The sequence below is a fragment of the Andrena cerasifolii genome, chromosome 10 (genome assembly GCF_050908995.1).
Source record: "Andrena cerasifolii isolate SP2316 chromosome 10, iyAndCera1_principal, whole genome shotgun sequence".
NCBI lineage: Eukaryota > Metazoa > Arthropoda > Insecta > Hymenoptera > Andrenidae > Andrena > Andrena cerasifolii.
In genome coordinates, this window is record NC_135127.1 from 11,796,256 (window position 1) to 11,812,883 (window position 16,628).

At 40.8% G+C, this 16,628-nt stretch overlaps 5 protein-coding genes and 3 non-coding genes across 13 annotated transcripts; 4 read left to right on the forward strand and 4 right to left on the reverse strand.

Moving 5' to 3' along the window:
• Nucleotides 1–2: 2 nt before the first annotated feature.
• On the reverse strand, nucleotides 3–2,167 carry Rpn10 (regulatory particle non-ATPase 10). The gene is made up of 6 exons (XM_076822349.1): nucleotides 2,025–2,167; nucleotides 1,450–1,590; nucleotides 1,261–1,372; nucleotides 780–1,154; nucleotides 408–693; nucleotides 3–334 (listed from the first exon to the last, which is right to left on the reverse strand). Exons 1-6 carry the CDS (start codon nucleotides 2,048–2,050, stop codon nucleotides 93–95), a joined length of 1,182 nt encoding a protein of 393 aa, XP_076678464.1. The 5' UTR covers nucleotides 2,051–2,167; the 3' UTR covers nucleotides 3–92.
• Nucleotides 2,168–2,490: 323 nt separating this feature from the next.
• Nucleotides 2,491–4,941, reverse strand: LOC143374314 (uncharacterized). Of its 2 annotated transcripts, none has more exons than XM_076822351.1 (3): nucleotides 4,688–4,941; nucleotides 3,772–4,028; nucleotides 2,491–3,330 (listed from the first exon to the last, which is right to left on the reverse strand). In XM_076822351.1, exons 2-3 carry the CDS (start codon nucleotides 3,928–3,930, stop codon nucleotides 2,584–2,586), a joined length of 906 nt encoding a protein of 301 aa, XP_076678466.1. In that variant the 5' UTR covers nucleotides 3,931–4,028; nucleotides 4,688–4,941; the 3' UTR covers nucleotides 2,491–2,583. The 2 variants fall into 2 exon arrangements, with proteins under 2 accessions (XP_076678466.1, XP_076678465.1); XM_076822350.1 differs by having other exon boundaries at nucleotides 4,654–4,941.
• Nucleotides 4,942–5,481: 540 nt separating this feature from the next.
• On the forward strand, nucleotides 5,482–5,553 carry Trnaw-cca (transfer RNA tryptophan (anticodon CCA)). Its single transcript has one exon. It is a non-coding gene; the product is annotated as a tRNA-Trp (tRNA).
• A 583-nt stretch (nucleotides 5,554–6,136) lies between these two features.
• Nucleotides 6,137–6,218, forward strand: Trnas-aga (transfer RNA serine (anticodon AGA)). Its single transcript has one exon. It is a non-coding gene; the product is annotated as a tRNA-Ser (tRNA).
• Nucleotides 6,219–6,868: 650 nt separating this feature from the next.
• On the reverse strand, nucleotides 6,869–9,223 carry LOC143373754 (uncharacterized). Of its 3 annotated transcripts, none has more exons than XM_076821276.1 (4): nucleotides 8,710–9,223; nucleotides 8,340–8,604; nucleotides 7,963–8,246; nucleotides 6,869–7,438 (listed from the first exon to the last, which is right to left on the reverse strand). In XM_076821276.1, exons 1-4 carry the CDS (start codon nucleotides 8,710–8,712, stop codon nucleotides 7,361–7,363), a joined length of 630 nt encoding a protein of 209 aa, XP_076677391.1. In that variant the 5' UTR covers nucleotides 8,713–9,223; the 3' UTR covers nucleotides 6,869–7,360. The 3 variants fall into 3 exon arrangements, with proteins under 3 accessions (XP_076677391.1, XP_076677390.1, XP_076677392.1); XM_076821275.1 differs by lacking the exon at nucleotides 6,869–7,438 and adding an exon at nucleotides 7,615–7,868; XM_076821277.1 differs by lacking the exon at nucleotides 6,869–7,438 and adding an exon at nucleotides 7,753–7,881.
• Nucleotides 7,367–7,440, forward strand: Trnat-agu (transfer RNA threonine (anticodon AGU)). The gene has a single exon. It is a non-coding gene; the product is annotated as a tRNA-Thr (tRNA).
• Nucleotides 9,224–9,360: 137 nt separating the features above from the next.
• Emei (transmembrane protein 161-like emei) lies at nucleotides 9,361–13,453 on the reverse strand. 2 transcript variants are annotated; one of them, XM_076821273.1, is made up of 11 exons: nucleotides 12,999–13,453; nucleotides 12,813–12,916; nucleotides 12,462–12,717; nucleotides 12,311–12,390; nucleotides 11,987–12,202; nucleotides 11,796–11,912; nucleotides 11,572–11,712; nucleotides 11,114–11,288; nucleotides 10,924–11,020; nucleotides 10,660–10,838; nucleotides 9,361–10,604 (listed from the first exon to the last, which is right to left on the reverse strand). In XM_076821273.1, exons 1-11 carry the CDS (start codon nucleotides 12,999–13,001, stop codon nucleotides 10,305–10,307), a joined length of 1,668 nt encoding a protein of 555 aa, XP_076677388.1. In that variant the 5' UTR covers nucleotides 13,002–13,453; the 3' UTR covers nucleotides 9,361–10,304. The 2 variants fall into 2 exon arrangements, with proteins under 2 accessions (XP_076677388.1, XP_076677389.1); XM_076821274.1 differs by having other exon boundaries at nucleotides 9,361–10,552; nucleotides 10,675–10,838; nucleotides 12,999–13,436.
• A 1,094-nt stretch (nucleotides 13,454–14,547) lies between these two features.
• LOC143374126 (AN1-type zinc finger protein 1) lies at nucleotides 14,548–15,921 on the forward strand. Of its 2 annotated transcripts, none has more exons than XM_076822032.1 (3): nucleotides 14,548–14,689; nucleotides 14,776–15,205; nucleotides 15,290–15,921. In XM_076822032.1, the coding sequence occupies exons 2-3, from the start codon at nucleotides 14,783–14,785 to the stop codon at nucleotides 15,668–15,670; spliced, it is 804 nt and encodes a 267-aa protein (XP_076678147.1). In that variant the 5' UTR covers nucleotides 14,548–14,689; nucleotides 14,776–14,782; the 3' UTR covers nucleotides 15,671–15,921. The 2 variants fall into 2 exon arrangements, with proteins under 2 accessions (XP_076678147.1, XP_076678146.1); XM_076822031.1 differs by having other exon boundaries at nucleotides 14,555–14,696.
• The last annotated feature ends 707 nt before the right edge of the window (nucleotides 15,922–16,628 follow it).

A 16,628-nucleotide genomic window follows, 5' to 3' on the forward strand; every position in this document is an offset into this window, starting at 1 on the left:
AGTTTTGAAAAATCGGAAACTTATATTTGGTATACATGTATTCACAAAACACCAATTAACATATAATTATGTATCCAAGATCCACGGGTTCTTCATTTCTTTTCCTGTTCCTTGTCCTTGTCCTTCTCCTTTTCCTTGTCTTTCTCCTTTTCCTTCTCCTTCTCTTTATCTTTGTTCTGTTGAAGGGATCCAACGGCTTGACGGACGGCTTCGGAATGGGGATCGACACCCGGTAAATTCTCTAAAACTGATTGTAGGAAAGCTGGATCAGACATAACAGCGGCGTAGTCTTCCTCGACTTCCATTGCTTCTTCTTTCAACGACTCGAGCTCTTCTACGAAAAGAGAAGAACAGATTAAGTGCGTGTGCGTGTGCGCGCGCGTGGTGTATACAAATATTTGTCATACGCTGATCTTGCATGGACATCTGCATGGCAAAAGCGATTTGTTCCTCCTCTGTCATACGAGCAAAATCAGGGACAGTCCCGGCAGTAGGAGCAGTATTGTCGGTCGTCGAAGACGAATCTTCGGCACCTTCGAGTGACATGGCAAGCGCCCGCTTCAACATCACTTCCTCATTCGGTACCTCTTTGATTGTTTCCGGTTGTTTGTTTGTCGCCGCCTCGCTCGCTTGTGCACGTCGCGCTTCGTCCTCCTGACGCTGCCGTTGCTCTTCCATAGAAACACGTAGAGCCTGTTGAGAAGAAAAAACAAGCGCGGCGGGATAAAGAGTGGTTACTTGCCGCTATTGGTATGTGAGAAAATTCGCAAAGGACGAACCAATGCCAACTCTGGATCTTCGTTTGGATCGACTCCGAATTCAAACGCTGCCCCTCCCATTCCGGCGCCACCCATTCCATCTTCGCCTTGAATTATGGGAGAAGAAATGAGCGCGTCGGATAAGTGTGGCCCTGGTGGAACGGTGACCAAGTGACTGCCTGTACCATCCTTTCCGTTCAGAGCATTGATAAAAGCAGTCAACACCTCGTTATTGACGCTCTCCTCGCCGAAGCTGATCACATCTACGTTAACCTTCTCTTTCTTCAGCCGCTTAGCTAATTTCACCAGTTCCTTCTCGTCTATTTCTATCGGACTGCCGATGAAAGCCACAATTCGCATTTTATGATTCTTACCTTGACGATGCTTCAACGCCAACTATCGAGCACAATACATGTTTGTTTGCGATTATTATACACATTGCTGTCTTTTGCTCTCTCTCTGCATATATAAAACGAGCGGCGAAAATAAAAGGCATACTCACGTGTGCGATTCGTATTCCAGTAATTAGACATAGATTACCATTCGGTTGTACTTGGTGAAGTTTCGACAGAATTCTACCTACGTCGCTAGTCAATGTAGCCAATACTTCGACACTGTTTAAACAGGTATAAATGTAATAGAAGAAATTGGAATAGATATCGTTCGAGTGACGACGCGAAAAGACACATACTTGGCCAGTGTTATTAAACCAACATTGTTCTCGGGATTCGAGCGGGTTTTCGAGTGACAAACCAAGTTAACGGCGTCCTGTTGTGCTTGAAGTCGGGTCGGTAGAAAATCTCCATTTCTCATGTAATCGCTGTTGTCGACACTGCGTGGACGTTTAAATGGGAGTGTAAAATAAGCCGACAAACATTCGGCGCGTTCGAGTGTGTAAAATCATTTCTCGATGGCATAACCTCTACTCGTGTCATTTACGAAAATGTCATATACACATGTGCATAAATTGAAGCGAATCGGCGGTTATTTTATCTGGAATTTCTATCGAAATGTAACTTGTTACTCGTTAATTTTCATTCAGTAAATGAAAATTGACGCGGTGGTCCTGCGGATCGCTTCAACTTTGCAACGTCACCCCTCTACCCAACGTTTGCAAGTTGACACGATATTCGGCCTACCAGTTCAATGGCTGGAGGTTCTAATAATTTCACGATATACCCGCGACGAGATCAGTAAATTGGCCATCGAGAGAATTAGGGAATGCCACGTCCGATAAATGTTATAAAGACGAACAAAGTAGCTTACCATATCATCGTACTTTCCAGTACCATCTTGGTTCGAATCACTGACTTGTTTCATTCCGTTTCGTTCCGTACTGTCTTGTTCTGGCGTTCTGCTGTGTATCCACTACCTACCCCCCGCGCTCGCGTACGCATGGCTCGTAGAATTCAGTTCCGTTTCGATTTGTTTCGTGTCACTTTCTTCGTATGCTTTTCTTATTTTTCCTTTTATTCGCACGTTCGCGTTATTATAAAAGATTTTAATTTTTTTTTTTAAATCAATCGATACGGAAAGGAATAGAATCGTGTACACCGTGTTTGCACGTACATACGCAGATATCTACGTGCAACCTCACTTTCAATTTATAATGCAATTTTTAAAAGAATAAATTATTTACTACTTGTGCTGTGCTATATGGTGGAATTGCCTACACTATACAATATACACTACATATATCAGGAGGGCGATGGAAAGTATATATAAAAGTTGAATCTGTTGTATGTTTTTCCAAGAATGATGCGATGAGCGATAATGTGATTAAAAGAGAAAAGGACGGAGGCGATTAAAAATTGAAGATTAAAGATTAAAGAGATGAAGAAGCATCGAGGATCATGTCCAGCTGAAGGGTCGAGTATCTCGGCGCTTCGTCCATAATTGCAGTGGCTTCTTCGTAAGTAGGTGGTTGGTCATTGCGATACCTTGATTTTAACATTTGCCTAGTTCGTCTTCTATCGCCAAACGCCCTTAAAATCACGATAAGTGGTCCCAAGAGTAGCATAACGACTCCGATCGCGAGCATAACTATGGCGATAGCAGCTCCGATTCGATTTACGGGAGATGATTGCGACTTGTTCTCGGCTTTCACGTGTTCTATTGTCTTATCGGGAGACGAAGGGCAAAGATTAGTGGTCGAGCTAGAATTTTTCAACTGAAATAGAACGCTGGAGGTTTCGTTGACTATTGCAACGGTCTCTTTCGAATCGAGAGGATTTTCGTGGGAAGGGAACGAAAGTATGACATTCTGGTTGTGGTTCAGCTTTTCTTTCCCATGTTTGTCGGCTGCACCAACTGTCGCCTGGGCTTGAATAGCACGGATGTCTCGAGTATCTTGTTTACGTTCGACCGTTATTGGACCGATATTAACAGTCCGATGAGAACTATACATTCTAGAGTGCGCCCACTGCCCGTTTTGCGTAGCACCTTCCAACTTGTCTGGAGCAATGTCTCCCCGTCGAGTTGCAATTTCCTGTTTTACCCTCCGATGTAGAGTTTCTTTAATAGTTGACTCTTCGACCGATTCATTCCCTTGATCGCGTCTCGCGAACCATTCCTGTGAAACACACAGCGTTGTCGAATCTTTTGCCAGTTTGCTCTCGTTTGCCACGGGAGCATAAAGCATCCATCTATTATATCAAACTAACCGAGGAATTCTAATCTAATACTCCAAGACCGACAAGTGTCTAATTAACATGATGCGTGCATGTACCTTGGCGCATCCAACTATACATATACAGTACTCTTAATCTATCATACATATATATAATAGCGTACATGTTTGGTCGCGTTCCACCCGCCGCGAATAAAAATAATGGCGATCGGCCTGTATCGAGCGATAATCCTAAATTAAAAAGTGGTAATCGTTTACTCGCGAAACTCATGGCGTATAATACGGATGTATACGTATGCATACGGATGTAAATGGATTTGGCAACCATTTCAAGAACGAGGCACGGGTTTTTGTTTTTGCGTAATTGACCGAAATGTCTCGAACCTGTCCGTCAGCTGTGTCATTTCGCGCTTCTGCTTTACCGTATAGAGAGATCGCACCCCTTTGGAAAAGTATAATCCCAACGGTACTCCAAATAGTCAGTTGGAAGACGATTATCAGTTTTGCAGACCATTTATTTGCCTTTGTACTTGAAGGCATCATTTTGAAAATGCCGCCGGTCGGTAACGTAGGCCGTTGTTTATGCTTGAATCATATCGAACGAGACATCGATAAGCACACAAGTATCAGCGTCGAAATGTCTTTTTATGAAAACAAAAAGAACACGATTATTTTACTATTATAAACTCGAGGAGCTCTTCACTCCAGAAATAATCATGCAACTTGCATTTTCTTCTCCCTCTTCATATTGTATGATTACGCATGCACATGTATTTACATATAGGTAGGTATATACAACTACACAGAATATACATAAGCACGTGTATGTGCTGAAAGGGGCTAAAGTATGTATTGTTTACATATTTTCAAAGGGCCTCTGATCCTAACCTTGAGGTTCTTGAAATCATTCGAAAGATACGATAATTAATATTTAAATGAATCGAGTCTAATCAGTATCGCGAATGAACGGAGACACACGAGAAGAAATTAATTATTGAGAAAGTGTGGGATATAAAATATGTGGAGGTTCACTTCCAACAAATATGGCTACGCTTATCGATAGACAGTACGATTATTGATAGGTATTTAAAGGAAGAAGCAAGATGTATTATATTATACTTGAAACATTGACCATCTAACGCTCCCATGGTCTCCGCGGTATTATTCGGGGAATCTAGACCGCTAATGTATGTACTATAACTTATGGAAGCGAGATCCGCGCATTCATTCATAGGCGTGAACAAAGTGATGTACTTTTGTCGTTACCTTTCGATTGCAATCTTCTGCTGCTACGACGTACCGTGTCTGAACGCGCTGTCAATCGAAATCGCAATCGGCATCAAGGACATCAGCAGCATGGACACATTGTGTATATGTATGCCTACATGTCGATATCCGAACGGGTCTATGGCGATCGATCTCAACTGAGGCTCCGCTCGTTTGGCCGTTCACATGAACAAAACGTTCCTTCGTTCGATCGGTCGGTCGCAGTAGGTAGTAGTTTGCTGTCGTCGTCGAGAAAGTGTACATACATATATACGTATACGTCACGTGCTACGCATGCACATGGCTGGTCACGTCTCACGGTCTCATGGATCGTGCCGCTGCCGCTTCCAACTTTAAGTCGCGATCGCGCGTTTCCTTCGAGTATGGTATACGTGACAATTATTGTACGATGATTATATTGTTCGTGCCAACGTGCTACCGCACGAACGCAGAAATCGTATTGCATGTACCTGATGAAATTTTTTTCAAGATTTTCTTCGTGTCATTAAGAATAGTTCGAAAAAATAAAAGAAAAATCTGTGTAAAATTTGAACCCGATCGGATAACGGGAAAAGGTGTCCCTGGGCCTTTGGACATTTAAATAATTATTTAACAGCTCACAAGGTCAATTTTATATAATATCCTCCAAGTTATTGATTACATAAAAAAATATGTTAAACAAAAGTTGTATACAACGTATTGTATACAATAATTGCATCGCTAATGTATTTTCATTTAAATTCGGTTGTTGTAATAGTTGATCGTTGATATATACAACTCGCAGAAATGAAACAGGTATTTTAGTCTGTAACGTCGGAATGAAAGTAAGACTCCGTGGCGCAACGGTAGCGCGTCTGACTCCAGATCAGAAGGTTGCGTGTTCAAATCACGTCGGGGTCATTTTAACTTTTTCTTTTTTTTTAGCTTTAATTTTGATATATCGAGAATTTCCGATCTTAATTGGGGATAAGTCCTTACCTGTATGTACACTTGTGTACTTGGCAAATGTGTATCCTTATTCCATCAGAGTACCGCTCGCGACTGTCTCGTTTTTCTTTAGTGACAATTTTATCTCGCAATTCCCGATATCTGCGATTTTTGACCTTATTCTGCAATCTTTAGGCGTTCATAGTTTAGAGCAACATTAACCAATATTTATGAAATTTTAGGCATGCATACAACTTACTTCAATCTACAAACGGGGTTTTTGAATTTTCATTGCAGGCTCACAAAAAAAAGTTTAAAAACCGACATTTACTATTTTTTTGCTATTCCAACCATTGCATTATTTTTCAAAACGACGAAACACGTCACTTGGCACACTAATCCTTCCAGCTTCTCAAAAAAACTCATGTCGTTTGGACCAGTTCTAAAAAAGTTATACGATTATTTCTACATGCAGTTGTCCGTAAGAAAAAAATGAACCGTGCTACTTTTCGTAACTCGCAATTATAAACTTCGAGTTCGAGTACACGGCATGATTGCAGTCGTGGCCGAGTGGTTAAGGCGTCTGACTAGAAATCAGATTCCCTCTGGGAGCGTAGGTTCGAGTCCTACCGACTGCGAAGAAATTTTTTTTTATTTTTTTTTACAGTGTTATCTTTTATTTAGTTTATTAGCTTAGTTTATCATCATTGCCTATTTACGGTACATGTTCCTTTCTAGATGGATCAAACATTTCGGGAATTTTCGATAAGTACATCGCAAAGTGTGCATCACGTGCCAATCGCTCGTCAAACGAGCGTTATCGTGGTATCACGGAAGCGAATCCAGGATATTCTACGTATGTACATTTTCAATATAGAGACACTCTCGAGTGGTGTGTAAACTTGACCTACAAGTAGCCAACAAACTCGTATGTACATATATTTAATGGTACAACTTTCGAGCATTCAACTTTGAAGTTGTCGTTACGCAGTCTTTGTGTGCGTTCAAGTATGTATGTAGGTTTGCCTGAAAACCTTGTACCCGTATGCGAGTTTGTTACAGGCAGACCCAGATTAAAATCTTTGAGGCCCCGGGTTGTCAAAGCTTCCAGGGTCCCCGTGGTTGAAATGCGGGGGTGGGGTGGGGATAACAAATTTAATGCATAAATCTTCAAAAATCGAAATTTATTGTATATAAAATTAAATAACATTCAATCACGATGAAAAATAATATTAAAAGACAAACATCGGAAAGATGTAAAATGAACTTTTAGTTGAAAAATTTTTTCTTGACATTAATTTCGCAAAATCTTGTATCAAGAATGGGGCTCCTGGAAAGTGGGGCCCGGGACAGTAACCCCCCAGCCCTCCTTTAATCCGGGCCTGGTTACAGTTTCCAGTTGATGTCGTCGGTAAGCTCATGAGTCTCGAAATTTATAGCGTATTTGGACGGTCACACTGGTGCACATTGAATGCGAATTTTAGCCAATCGAAAGGGAAAAAGTTCGCAGGGTTGCCGAATGTGCTATTAACATGGTTTTGAAACATGTACATGTCGACTGATTTTCGGAATGAATCAGCCTATATCGATTAATATCTCTCTCTCTTTCTCTCTCGTAACAGGCAGCTTTTTCACGGAGCGATAATTTGCGCGGTATACTTGCGTAGTAGAAATTAGCTCACACATGCACCTCTATACATTACGTACTTGACATTGTTGTTATTCTTCCGTTAAATTAAAGAGATGGTCTGTACATCATCCACAATGATCGACAGATGTACTAGATGGCGCCGTGGCTTAGTTGGTTAAAGCGCCTGTCTAGTAAACAGGAGATCGGGGGTTCGAATCCCCCCGGGGCCTGGACGAAAAAAATTTTATTTTTGTTTCTAAATAATAATTGTCCACTTTGACGACCGCGAAATATTTAATGAAAGTTTCACTCGCAGTTTCGAAAATGAAACCTCGAGGTTGACGAATAAAACATTTAAGCGATGTTTGTTTAATTATCATTATTGCTATTATTATTATTATTAGTAGAGTGCATTTGCGCATCATATTGATGCGAGTAAATAAATATAAATAAATAAATAAATGCGACACGAGCGATGTACGATGCGGCAGAATTAAAACGACGCAACGTCATGCATTTTTATTGTTTAAAAACCATATTTATAACCATTTCCGGAAACTTTAACGCGCGCTACTGATGATGCGGGGGAATAAGATATCCCTAACAAACTCTGAGATTGTTGCTGTTCTTCCTGCTGCGATTCAACCTGTTCGAGGACCTAAGGACAATTACTATGAAACGGGATTCTAATTTAAATTACACATGCACGCGTGATAGGGACAGCTTTTATGTTATTGTCAACTAGTAAGTACCTGTTGCGTTTGCGTAGGCTGCGGGTTTGCTTGAGATTGTGCTTGAGCTTGCCTTAGCGCAACAAGTTGTGCCAGTTGAGGTTGGTAAATTGCAGCTGCAGGGTGATGATCGAACGGCTGGGGTTGTTGAATTTGTTGCAGCTGCTGATAGTAAGCTAACGCGGGGTTTAAGACGTTTCGGGTGGTTGATGGGGCCGGAACAAAGGTAAAGGAAGATGGGAATGTAGGTGGAACAAGAGGCGCGGTAGCATAACTGTGTGCACTCAGTCCACCCGGAAATACTCCTAAAATACAACAAGAGCATTTAGTAGTAACTTCGTCCTCGCACGAACACGTCGCAGTAGAAGCTATGTAATTTGAAAAATCTCTTGTCAAACCTAATCCGGGATTTCTATAAGCAAGCGCGTTAGCGATGTTGGGTAGAACTTTTTGCGCTAAATGGACATCTCCGATATTGGAAGTGAAGGACTGATGAGAACTGGGACCACTAAATGCGAAGGCAGTTTGCGTTAAACCTGGTCTAACGAAACTAAAGGATGCATGTTGATCAGGACTGCTTAATACATTCGTTGGTGTCACACCTTGAACAGGTGGCTGGGCAAATGTTGCGGCAAGTATCGTGCAACAAAGTATTATATATTTCTGAAAGTAATAGCTTGCATTAAAAAACAAGTATGTTTATAAAAATTAGAGTGACAGTGGAAATAAATAGTTGCGCTGTATTATGGAAGAATTAGGGGCACTCACCATTTTGTAAGGTTGTGGGGACTTGTAGTTTTACAGTAGAAGAGACAATAGTGTAGACACCGTCGCTCTTCGCAACACGCTACTCTGATAGTAAATGATCCCCCGTGGTGGAGTTTTATATCGCGGAAGCAGCCAGGTTGATACGTGGCTGTAGAGCATCGCGTCGACACATTTCCAGCCACGCGCAGACCACTTTCACCAGTCGAAATAGGACCAAGATCAGGACAATTTATGAATAATGATCGCCGCGTTCGGTACATACATGTACTCGAGTATGCAAGAGTGTAGTAAGTACATACATACTTGAGTAGCAAGTTCCTATCGTTACGGAAAATCTTTAGAAACAAGTGCACAGTTTGCAATAATGATTATCTAAATAATTTAAAAGAAACGCGAATGCCGAGCAAGTATGCATGTATGTATGCGTACATAATAAATTCATTAGTGTTTTTCAATTCTTAAATACATGGCAAAGAAAATTGTCGCAAATTATCAAGCTCGAATGGCGAAATATTTCGGTATCGCTCGAGCTGCGCGCGACGATGGTATTAAGGGGTCAAGTTACTTTCAACCAGCCTAATGCGCGCAGTCGATACGCGGATGTGTTTTAAATTGTAAATGTTCGTCCACGGAATAACAAATAGCAGGGTCTAATTGGCGAGTAATAAAATTTATTCATGTTGCGTACATATTCGGATGCCCTATGCTATACATGTATATGTATCCATCTATCCGTTCGGCTATAATAATATCCGTAAGCTTTTCTCTGTTCTTATCACGCGTGCCAACAGTATCCCGAGTTTTCTATAACCGTATACTATATTATACATTATTTACAATAAATAGTGCCTACATGTACAGTGGCGGAGGAAAGAAAGTTTACAACTTTTAAAATCGGATAACTTTTTTGCAATTGGTCCAAATGACATGAGTTTTTTTGAGAAGCTAGAAGAATGTTTGCTAAGTGACGTGTTTCTTCGGTTTGAAAAATAATGCAATTGGTCGGAATAGCAAAAAAAAAAAAAATAGTAAATGTTTTTAAACTTTTTTTGTGAGCCTGTAATGAAAATTAAAAAAAAAACCTTTGGAGATTTAAGAAAGTTGTGTACATGCCTAAAAATTCATCCAAATCGATTGACGTTGCTTTGAGCTATAAACGCTTAAAGATCGCAGAATAAGGTAAAAAATTATTGATTTCGTGAATTTCGGGTTTTTGAATTTTCATTACAGGCTCACAAAAAAGTTTAAAAAACGACATTTACTAATTTTTTTTGCTATTCCGATCAATTGCATTATTTTTCAAAACGACGAAGCACATCACTTAGCAAACTAATCCTCTCTAGCGACTCAAAAAAAAATCATGTCTTTCGACCAATTCCAAAAAAGTTATGCGATTTTAAAAGTTGTAAACTTTCTTTCGTCCGCCACTGTATGTATGTAGGTGAAATGATCCTGCAGTCGTCGAGTTTAAACTTGAAATAATCGTTTACGAGAGAGTATTTATTCGCATCGCAGTCGCATCATTTTCGTTTGGCGTTAAATTTTAGAAATTTTACAAGTTAACATTACTCGCGTCACGAGTCACGTGACAATTCTCAAAATACATACATACATTCGTTGAGCGATCCAGTGGTTTTTCTTCGCGTTGATAAATCGATAATGTAGTTTGTGCGGAGAGACGTGAAATGTTGTTGCTGTTGGCTCTCGCAGTGTCGCTTTTTCATCACATAGTAGAAAAGTAGGATTGATAAAACATGCCCATGGCAGTAGTTGCGAATAATAGAAAACAACTCCACCACGTTGCTAAACCTAATATACCTCTGTACACATCGGTGGTGAATATCTATCGGAACGATACAAAATGTGTTTATTAACAAAGAAAACGTCGAAAAACTCTGCCAATTGGGTCAACACGCGCGCACGTACGCGCGTGTACGTGCGTACATTCACGTTACGGGATATTACCTGCTTCAAGGAACCCAGTGCAACTTGAAACTCTTGAGCTGTTTGGCCAACAGTGGTTTCACTGTCATTATTGGACATCATACTTGGTACTAAGTCAGGCGAATCATCTAGTGGACACTCCTCGGCTGCTGTCCCTTTAAAAAGACCGTCCCACGTGTAACCACCTGATGAAAATAATCAAGTGTAACGACGCATTGAAAGCATTCTCATGAAACCCCTTTGAAACTACTTTTATACGCACGTATTTACCTAATGTTTTGTACATAAAAGTAAAAATTAAACATATAATTATTGGAACCACAAATTGCAACGCTACAACGCACAAATAATAAAACACTGCTGCGATCTGAAACAAATCGTACGACGGATTATTAACAATCGCAAGACCAATCACTCTTACTAATATTACTATCGATTACTTTTCTGGGGTAAACCAGACCTTTTTCTGTAAATCAATGTTTGATATTTTGCCAGCTTCTTTCTTTTGGACATCTATTCGTTGCATAGCTAGATTGAGGTACGACTGCAGGTACATTGGCAACAACATCAGTTTTAATAAAACTACAACGACAATAGCGATTAACCTCATGCTCTCAAACGCTGGGGCCGTCATTCTGCAAGAATTTATTGCTTTACGTGTATAGGTATTTTACAAAAATGTGGCCACAATCAGTGGCGCAGTCAGGATTTTATTTGGGGGGGGGGGGCGAGACAGATGACGCGCGACGCGTTGATACTTTGTCTCGCTCCGTCTTTCAGGCTCTTGATACAACTCCGTTCCTTTTTTCACTTTTTCTCTTTTTGTTGGGGGGCCCTGCCCCCCCCCCCCCCCCCCGCGTGCGCCGCTAGCCTCAATACTTGCGGCATGTATTGTCAACTGTGCAGGTATGTACTTACAGTGGTCCGTCCATACCGGTAAATATCCGAACGGTCAGATAATCTCTGCTTATGGGCTTGATCCATAAACTTGATAATAAAAGCGGCGAGGCGTAACTAATGTTTGCTACTAATAATAATAGCTTTTGATCTTTGTAATATCTGAAATGTGCATAAATTTATAATTATCGATAATTTTATCAAGGTAGTAATTTTTAAAGAGCATTGCTTAATTAGAGCACTACCTCAACGCGTCCCAATGCATTTTTGATACTCTCAAACCTGGGAAAGTGAATAAAGACCCAAGCAAGCCACACCACAAGGCAAGGAAGAAATTTACAACAATTTTCGATGCAGGCCCTCTGGAAGGGAAATTATTCTGCCCGTTACATTCTATCTTCGTGTTTCTGTATATTCGGAATTTCAATAGACTTACGTAGAAGAGAGACCTTGATTTTCTAAAAACAGAGAGGCACTGTGATTGAAACTAGCATAGGCCTTATCCAATCCAATTTCAAGGTTCTTCTCGTCGATTATAAGAATTGCCATAGCTACTAGGAGATACACAAATCCAGTCACGATACACGTAGACCTTTCGCCGATGCTCTCCTCTCCTTTGAAATATTGTATCCAAAGGGAGAGCAACACTTTGCTAGGATCTAATTGAGGAATATAAACGCGATATAGAGTCATATGTTGGTCTTTCTTGGCAAAAAACACATGTGTTTTTCGGTGCGAGCGCTAATAGTTGAAAGGATACAATGCGAAAGCCAAAACCAACGAGCACCAAAGCATACTCAGATTAATCTCATCTTTTATCGGGTACAAGTAATTGTATATCTGCGGAATGGGAAGAATCGTCAGTAGAAGTACAAACTATTTTGCTCATTGAGAGGAGAGGCATTACCAACCTCTGTCATGATGTAAACTGCAGTGGTGTAGATTGAAAAATCCAATAGCCATTGATACTCTGTATAATATTTCAAATGCACCGCATCCGATATGGTAATCTTGGCACTGTCAAGAGTGATATGCAAATTTCTAGGAACATGAAATACATCTCCGATCTTTCCATTCTCCGTGTGCTTGCCTTTCTTTGGTCTCTCTTTAGGTACACCGGCGAGAGCCCTGAGTTGTTGATCGGTGGGATACAAATAGCGGGTTAACCTGTTACAATTTAGACCATCTTTTGTTTGATAAATTTAACAAACTTTCCACACGCAGCGCACGTGCAATTGTTTTGTTATCGATCGAGTAAATACCCGGTGGAGCACAAGATCCATCTTGCCAGGGAAAAATGTGGAGTTGTTTTTTGAATGACACTGACCGCGACGAGGGTAATGACCAACTGCGCCCCTAAAAGAGCCTGGAAATTTTCAATGTCGCGGTTAGATGGAATATCGAATGTTTACTAATGTTACGACACAAAGTATGCGAGAGAAAATTACCATGGTAGAAATACGTCGTGTTAACGGATTCAACTAATAAAGCGGATCCACCGGTTCTAGGTATGTTCCATCACGGAATCACGGGTGGCTCCTCGATCAACTGTCGATTAATGTTGAAAGACACAGCAACGAATTATCTTGAATAAAACTCGGCGGTCGATTGCGTGTGGAAGCATTTTAAATGGCACACAATCAGGTGGCTGGTTTTATAAATAGTTGTAACCCCACGAAACCGAAAGCATCGTAACCCCTTGCACGGGATATGAGGTTATTTCCAGTTATTCCTGTTCTATCTACTTATATACTGTTATATACCTACATATGTTCATCCATATAGCATATAGCATATATTTATATATTATGCTGCACCGGTCTGCTCGCAGTAAAATAGTGCCCGAATTTACTGTCAGAGGGCTACGAGCAGCAGCCGATTCAGTCGATTCTCGCGAGTTCTACATATCCCACGTAGATATGTTACGTGTCCATTGGCGTAACTAATTAGGATTTTTATCGTGGAGCAGGTCCCATCTTCACCCCCCCCCTCTTTCTCTCTCTCTCTCTCCCTCGCTCACTCTTTGTTTTATAGGTAGAGGAAATCTTTATATACTTATACATTTTATGGCAACCATTTACCTAATACAACAGCTCGCGCGCGTGCAGTGAAAGAGGCTTCTTATCTATGGACGGTATTCTCAGTCGTTGCTTATTCTTAAGATCGTCTTAAGGGGGGACCCCACCCTGAAACCACTAAAACGCAAAGTTGGGGATTTTTTGTTCCTATAAATAAAAATATAGGGCTTGGATTTTTTATATAGTTTTAAAGCAAAAAATAAGAGTAAGGAGACTCATCTGCCTGACTGGATCATCTAAGAAGGAAATACAAAAAAGAGTGAGAGAAATACTGATAGAAAGACATAGATATGTTTATTTCCGATTTTGCTCCAAGATGGCTGCGGTTATACCGATCACTCCCTAGAGGATCACTACTGTGGCGCGAATCATAGCGCCACTGTGCGCTCCATGGCCGTGCTAGCAGTCACTGGCAGTATTCGATATTCGACAGTATTCGATTCGTTTTAACACGTTTTCAATTTCTTACTCGTGTCGTGGCCAAATTTCTTCGACTTTTACCCTGATAATAATGCTAATGCGGAAATTATACTAACGCTAATATAATATTTAAACAATATTCATAAATTCGAAGTAAATAGTGACAGAGCGCGAGCCTGTCCGAGATTCATCTTCGCTGGATGTATATATAGTATTGTAGTGAATTGTAGTTTTTTGAGTAATCGAGTTATTCGATTCTATACAGGTATATAGGTATATGTTCGTATTATTTACTCGTATCGATATTCGATAGCATCGACAAAGCATAGACCCGGTCTGTGGTGATTCTGGTGAATGGCGATAGTGGCAATAGTGTAGGATAGGTCAATGATAGGTATCTAGGTATGGACAGTCAAGTGTGCGGAGACGGTAAATTGTTAGATTTGATCGACGAAGCTTGGCACAAGGAACGTTTACCCATTGACGATATCGTAGTGCCGATCGCGGAATTACCAGATCCCGAGAGTGACAATGGTGATTCTCATATGACGCTAAAAGAATTGGAACAAAAGTGGAATAACCTGGCTTTAGGAGCTCTGAGCGAAAATCATTTACATTCCCCAACGCCATCTCATAATTAAGTAAAAAGTAATTCATTGCACTACGCGGGTTTACGTAACCAATATTTTACCGAAAATATTCATACTTCATTCTCTTCTTATCGCAGAGCCAGGATGGAGTTTCCAGATATTGGAGAAAGGTGTTCGATCGAGGACTGCAAGCAATTGAATTTTTTACCATTTATATGCGATCATTGCCGCGATACCTTTTGCAAAGATCACTTTCACGTGGCGTCTCATGAATGTAAGAATTTTCATGAGAACAAACGCGCCAAGGCGAAAATGGTAAATTATTCGTGCTCCGAGGAGTCCTGTAAAGAAACCTCACCCACTGAAATCCAGTGCGTCAAATGTGAAAAACACTTTTGTTTAAAACACAGATATCATGGGTGTCAAGAACCTATTGATGGAAAATTGACGAAAAAATTAAAAAAGTGGCAAATATCGAAGAAACAGTTTGCGGAAGCTAAAGCTGTAGTAGATAAGGAGATTTTGGACAGTTTGAAGAAGTCGAAAAATACTGCTATGGCGAACAAAGTATGTAGCGGTATCTAAATGACTCGAAATGCTAAATTATATACATATATGTAAAGTATGCTTTATTAACAACTGTTCGTACAGGTGCGACTTATGCGTATAAAGGGTTCTGCTGTGGGTTCTAAAAATGTACCTATGAACGAGCGCTGCTACTTCCTTGCGTATCCGCCGAGCCTGGTATTCGTCAGGAATACAAGACCGTCGAAAGGTGTATTTGTCAATGTGAACTGGACGATTGGCCAAGTTATAGACTCGATGGCTGCCCTACTAAGGGTATCCAATAATAATAATATAGCCGGTGCATCCAAATTACGCTTATTCCATCATTCGACTGGAGCACTGATATGCAATGAAACGGATATACCTCTGACCGAGCTGCTCGAAAACTCTGACCTTGTTGACGGACAAAGTGTTGTATTAGAATATTCGAGCGATACGTCTATAGATACAGCCTTGTATAAATAAACCTATTTACGCCAAGAATTTCTAGTGACGCAATTTATCATTATATCGAGCTGTTATAACTGTATTCGTTCATTTCTATACTGCAATTCTCTCTGCTTCTTCCATTTTGTAAATCGCCTTCTTGCTAATAAATGAATAGGCTCGTTGTTTATTGTTGCATAATGATTGCCAGTGACTGCACAAAAAGATACATTCAAGACTCACGAGGCAACTTTGGCGAACAATAAATTTAAACAAATTGCTTTATCCTCCATGTCACCATGTATATGTTTTCCACAAAATTGCCTGCCCAATTCCCCGACCATTGAACGAACCAACGTAAATAGTTTTCGTTTTCTAAGAACGATTCTTGAGTCATGTTTAGTGGACGCAGGAATGCTAAACAACATTTTTTGTGGCTACTTGTTTTGGGATAGGGACACCTACAGAAGCGGTGGTATTGCGTGCGTGAGACGCCACGATTGGAGACGAACCGACGCCAGCGCCAAGCAAGTGACGCCGCGGCCAACCAGCGTCGACAACATATTTTCCGGCAATGCTGGTTGGACGTGGCGTCGGATCGCTCTCATCGTGGCGTCTCACGCACACAATACCGCCACTCCCCTCTTTGGTGTTTTCCCTCCGCAATCAAGTTTGCCCAAGAAAATGTTGCCTGGCAAGCCCGAGTAAGAGTGAGTAAGAGTTATGGCGTGAAACGTGCGCAAGTGTATACAAGTGATTACTACACGTGTTTTAAGCGGTTCATTTAGTACCTATCTATGTTAATAAGAAGAATCTAATGTTGAGCCTCTTTTAGAAAGCATTAGCACGGGGTGAGTTGCATGTAGTTTATATCTTAAGTCTAACACTAAGCTGCGCCGCGAAACGAGGTTATTGTTTCTCGTATTCTGCCGCTGCCAGCAATCGGCCGAGATTCCGATTACCCAATAAAACCTAATTAAACGGCTGTATCGTTTCA

What these genes read in the sequence shown, in the direction of transcription:
- Rpn10 (XM_076822349.1), bottom strand. Translation starts at nt 2,050, where the DNA reads ATGGTACTGGAAAGTACGATGATATG. An exon ending in GGTTTAATAACACTGGCCAA is followed by an intron (nt 1,373 to 1,449) that starts GTATGTGTCTTT and finishes CTGTTTAAACAG; the next exon opens with TGTCGAAGTATTGGCTACAT. An exon ending in CTGGAATACGAATCGCACAC is followed by an intron (nt 1,155 to 1,260) that starts GTGAGTATGCCT and finishes TGTGCTCGATAG; the next exon opens with TTGGCGTTGAAGCATCGTCA.
- LOC143374314 (XM_076822351.1), bottom strand. Translation starts at nt 3,930, where the DNA reads ATGATGCCTTCAAGTACAAAGGCAAATAAATGGTCTGCAAAACTGATA. An exon ending in ATGACACAGCTGACGGACAG is followed by an intron (nt 3,331 to 3,771) that starts GTTCGAGACATT and finishes TGTGTTTCACAG; the next exon opens with GAATGGTTCGCGAGACGCGA.
- LOC143373754 (XM_076821275.1), bottom strand. An exon ending in TTATAGAAATCCCGGATTAG is followed by an intron (nt 8,247 to 8,339) that starts GTTTGACAAGAG and finishes GTTGTATTTTAG; the next exon opens with GAGTATTTCCGGGTGGACTG. An exon ending in AGCCTACGCAAACGCAACAG is followed by an intron (nt 7,869 to 7,962) that starts GTACTTACTAGT and finishes AATTGTCCTTAG; the next exon opens with GTCCTCGAACAGGTTGAATC.
- Emei (XM_076821273.1), bottom strand. An exon ending in TGGATCTTGTGCTCCACCGG is followed by an intron (nt 12,718 to 12,812) that starts GTATTTACTCGA and finishes AAATTGTAACAG; the next exon opens with GTTAACCCGCTATTTGTATC. An exon ending in ACATTGATTTACAGAAAAAG is followed by an intron (nt 11,021 to 11,113) that starts GTCTGGTTTACC and finishes GATTTGTTTCAG; the next exon opens with ATCGCAGCAGTGTTTTATTA.
- LOC143374126 (XM_076822032.1), top strand. Translation starts at nt 14,783, where the DNA reads ATGGAGTTTCCAGATATTGGAGAAAGGTGTTCGATCGAGGACTGCAAG. An exon ending in ATACTGCTATGGCGAACAAA is followed by an intron (nt 15,206 to 15,289) that starts GTATGTAGCGGT and finishes CTGTTCGTACAG; the next exon opens with GTGCGACTTATGCGTATAAA.